Source organism: Sinocyclocheilus grahami, unplaced genomic scaffold (assembly GCF_001515645.1).
Source record: "Sinocyclocheilus grahami isolate Dianchi unplaced genomic scaffold, SAMN03320097.WGS_v1.1 scaffold2752.1, whole genome shotgun sequence".
NCBI lineage: Eukaryota > Metazoa > Chordata > Actinopteri > Cypriniformes > Cyprinidae > Sinocyclocheilus > Sinocyclocheilus grahami.
This window is the reverse complement of record NW_015507930.1, coordinates 18,650-22,352: the sequence shown is the minus strand read 5'-3', so window position 1 is coordinate 22,352 and position 3,703 is coordinate 18,650. Positions and strand designations below refer to the sequence as shown.

General features: G+C 37.4%; 1 protein-coding gene across 1 annotated transcript in view; it reads right to left on the bottom strand.

The window, feature by feature from the left end:
- Window positions 1–107: 107 nt before the first annotated feature.
- LOC107575609 (uncharacterized) overlaps window positions 108–3,703 on the bottom strand; it is a 5,448-nt gene continuing 1,852 nt past the window's right edge. Inside the window, exons 3-7 of the mRNA XM_016261966.1 lie at window positions 3,001–3,661; window positions 2,444–2,543; window positions 1,064–1,141; window positions 950–966; window positions 108–111 (exon numbers count right to left, since the gene is read on the bottom strand). Of these exons, the coding sequence (XP_016117452.1) occupies window positions 108–111; window positions 950–966; window positions 1,064–1,141; window positions 2,444–2,543; window positions 3,001–3,661 (860 nt within the window). The remainder of the gene's footprint in view (window positions 112–949; window positions 967–1,063; window positions 1,142–2,443; window positions 2,544–3,000; window positions 3,662–3,703) is intronic.

Genomic DNA, 3,703 nt, shown 5'->3' with positions numbered 1-3,703 from the left:
ACACAACTAATCTTAAATTATTTGTTAATTGTTATCCACTGTACAGTAAGTGAAGTTTCTTTTGTTTTCATGGTTTTTGTACAAATACACTGAATCTGTAATTTGATTTACCTGTACAAATAAAAATTACATTGAAAAAAACATGAGTTTTAATTGAATGCAGAATTGAGTGTTTATTTTGTCCAGAAACAGTATAAATGACGTCTAAATGAGGCTGCAGTTGACCTTATAAGACGTTGAAAAACGTCCAACAATGACCACATCTGAACTACATTTTTACCTTTACCTTAAAGACGTCATAAAAACTTTAATTCTGGCTCTTCAGGGGACGTCATTTCAACGTACCTTTGCTCAGTGGGTATACATGACTATACTCACTATACTTGATTCTGTAGTACTTTGAGTTGGTTTGTCGCTGTCATTCATGGTTTGAGTTATCCTGTTAGTTTGCACCGTTTCTAGATCAGTTTCCTTTGTCTGTATTTATCAGTTACCATGGTTACTCATTGGTTCATTTAGTCACACCTGTCTTGTTTTACCCCTCATTAGTTTGTGTATATCTAGCCCGCAGTTTGTGTGTTATTGTCACTGGTAATGTGGTTGTTCTGTTCGTGTTACCTAAGACTGCTGACTAACCTTTGAGTTCTTTGTTATTTTTGGTTTAGTTGCAAATAAACATTACTGCACCTAGATCCTGTCTAATTATAACATTAATTATTAATATTATTTATACATTCTATGGCTGTTAATAACTAATAAATTATATTTGATTTAATTACACAATATTTATGTGTATATTTACACATTATAGAATATATATTATATTGCAGATATTTATAGAATAGCATATTGTATAACAATATATTATTCATTTTATTTCCATATCATTAAACATTGAGCTATTTTTAATTGTTGGTCAATGCATACATGTGTCAGATGAGCATCGTACCAGGAAGCCTCTGCAAGCTGGAAACCAATAGCAGATTTCCTCTTATTCAACGAAATGACATTTAATTGTGATAGCTAACATAACTAATAAAAAAGCTGATAAAATGTATCTTACATTTGATAGTTGTGATGCCCGCACATCCACTTCCAATATAACGTCACCATAGCTGCCATCTGGAAAGGTTAGCTGGGACTAATGACATGTACAGTGTATCATTAGCATTAATTTATTACAGTTGAGACATTCTGTGTCAAATCAACCAAATTTCAAAAACTTCCCTAGCTTAAATTTTTGATTTAGCATTTTTACACCCCTGTAATTTGGCTCTGAAAATAGCCATTTTGATCCCCTCCCACCAAAATGGAGCCATATTGAAAATTGCAGTATCTCAAACCATACAGGGCCATAAAAAAATGAAGATGCCAAATGGAAAGTTTGTTAAGACACAATGTCTAAAAGGGCATTTAAATATCTTTAATAGTTATAGGCATGCAAACTTTGGAGGAAAAAACTAGCAAAGTGCTCTTTCCACCATTGGCACATAATGCAGATCAAAGTCAACAGATTTTAACAGACCTACCAATCTCTGTGTAAAAATAAAAGAAAGATGCTGCCATCTTTCTGAAGTCATTTCTACAGCACTGTAATTTGGCTCTGAATCTCAGGTGAAAATTGCCATTTTGACTCGCCTCTACAAAACAGTGGATTACTCGGTAAATAATAATCTATGACATTTAATATTTTGGCTTTCATCACTATACATGTTTATCTTTCTTCAGAAAAATATTAGCAAAATCAAAAATTTAAGCCGAGGACCTCTGGTTGAGTTGACACGGAATAACCCATTTAATATTTGTTTATATATATATATATATATATAATAGTAATATAATATGCAAACGTTATAAAGTACTGCAATATTTCAGGACTGGGTGGTGGCAAAGATTTAAAAAAAAAGTTAAAGACATGCTTAAATGCACCAGATGCTTTGGACAAAATGTCTTATAAATATAAAATTATTACTCATTGCTGTAAACCATGTGTATCGTTCTTCCGCATGCAAAACCAAGACCACAAGACAGCTGCTGGTTTGCTGTGCGGCATGTGACAGATCAATCTGCCTGCATACTGTCCCAGCAGGACAAGAGCTGTACCCCTCCACAACCACAGCCTCACCCAGTTACCCCTCTTCCCTCTCCACCCCATCCTCCTCTATCCAGCATTATTAGCAGCGTCATCTTTTTGTGGCAGATTTAAAGTGATGGTAGATTTAAACCACTTTAGTGTGGGAGAGAGTAGAGATGAGGCAGATACTTATTTTTCACAATTCCCTCTAATTTAGGGAACCATAGGAACAGTGAAAACAATTCAAAACAGGCAATTCAAGCCATTTAGCAACATAGTCTTGGCAACCAACCAGCAAAACCAGAAAAGTTATGAACAGGCAAGCAACACCTACAAAAATCTGCTTAAATTATGTAATTGTATTTTTACCATCGTCACTGTCTCAGTTACAGCACTACTGAACATGGCCTTGGCCATCACCCAGTTTCCATCTGGGGAGTCTTCTGCTGATATATCTGCACACCGCATTCTGTAAATAGTGGAAGAAACCATTTTAAGTTGATAATGTTCAAGTAAGTTTTGAAACTTTCCTGGGTGTGTCAAAGAAATCTGTATTACTTGTATAGATAAACAATGAACGATGTGTGTAGAGGAATGAGCTGTATGAATCTTCCCACACATGCTTTTCATGACAGTTTGGTTTTTAGGTATTTCAGATATCTGACAGCATTAAAAAAAATATCTTGTTGTCAGTTAAATGTGGCTAATGCCGCAGATTGTCAAAGAGGAACTGAGGAACTGAGACAAAATGCAGAATTGGGAATCAATTGTATCACGACCTGCACCTGCAGTTGTTTTCCTGTCTCACTTATTTATGGTTTTGCTTCTGACAGAAGAGAAGCAAACTAATATCTTATATTTATTTCAGAGGTCAAAACACTGTGCCAGGTGACTGTTTGAGGATGTACGATTCGTAAGGAACTAACCTTGAGCTGTTGGTGTAATGTATGACCAGAGACCGGCCAATTATGCTGTTCGGTCCTGAAAGTGGCATATTTCCATCCGTGTACTGATTCTGAAAGTTGTTCTGACCGGTCAGGTCTCCAAACTTCCCACTGATGTCTCCAATCTCATACTGGTCAACCGTACCATTTCCTGGAGCTGGAGATGAGGCTGCATTGACAGAAAACGTGTTAAAGTGTCCCATTATGTTAGTGTCCGAGCAAGGTTCCTGTGTGCTTTTGATTGGAAGAATATGGATGTGGTAGCCACCGGCTCTCGCATTAAGCCCGGTAAAAGAGATATTTAGGATTGTTGATCCTTGAGGAGAGACTTGGGAGAATCGGATTTGACCTTCAGAGGTTCCAGGTCCAAGCCAAGAATCCGAGCGAGCGGATGGAAAACGGTACAAGGTGAGGTTTGCACAAGCGATCCGTGGACCTGTTTGGTTTGGACCATGTATCACCACAAAACGTCCAATCATTCCAGATACCCAAGAAGTGGTGTCAGTAAAAAAGTTCTTGGTGGCCACTGTTCCCATCTCAGGCTGTAGGTCCACAGTCTTGTGCTTGCCAGAGATATCCCCAACTTCACAAGCAAAAGGGCTGTCGGGAGCACAGTTTACAGCGTATGAACTCACTGTGATGTCTATGTTGTATGGGTTCCAGTGTCCTCCAGTTGACAGACAAC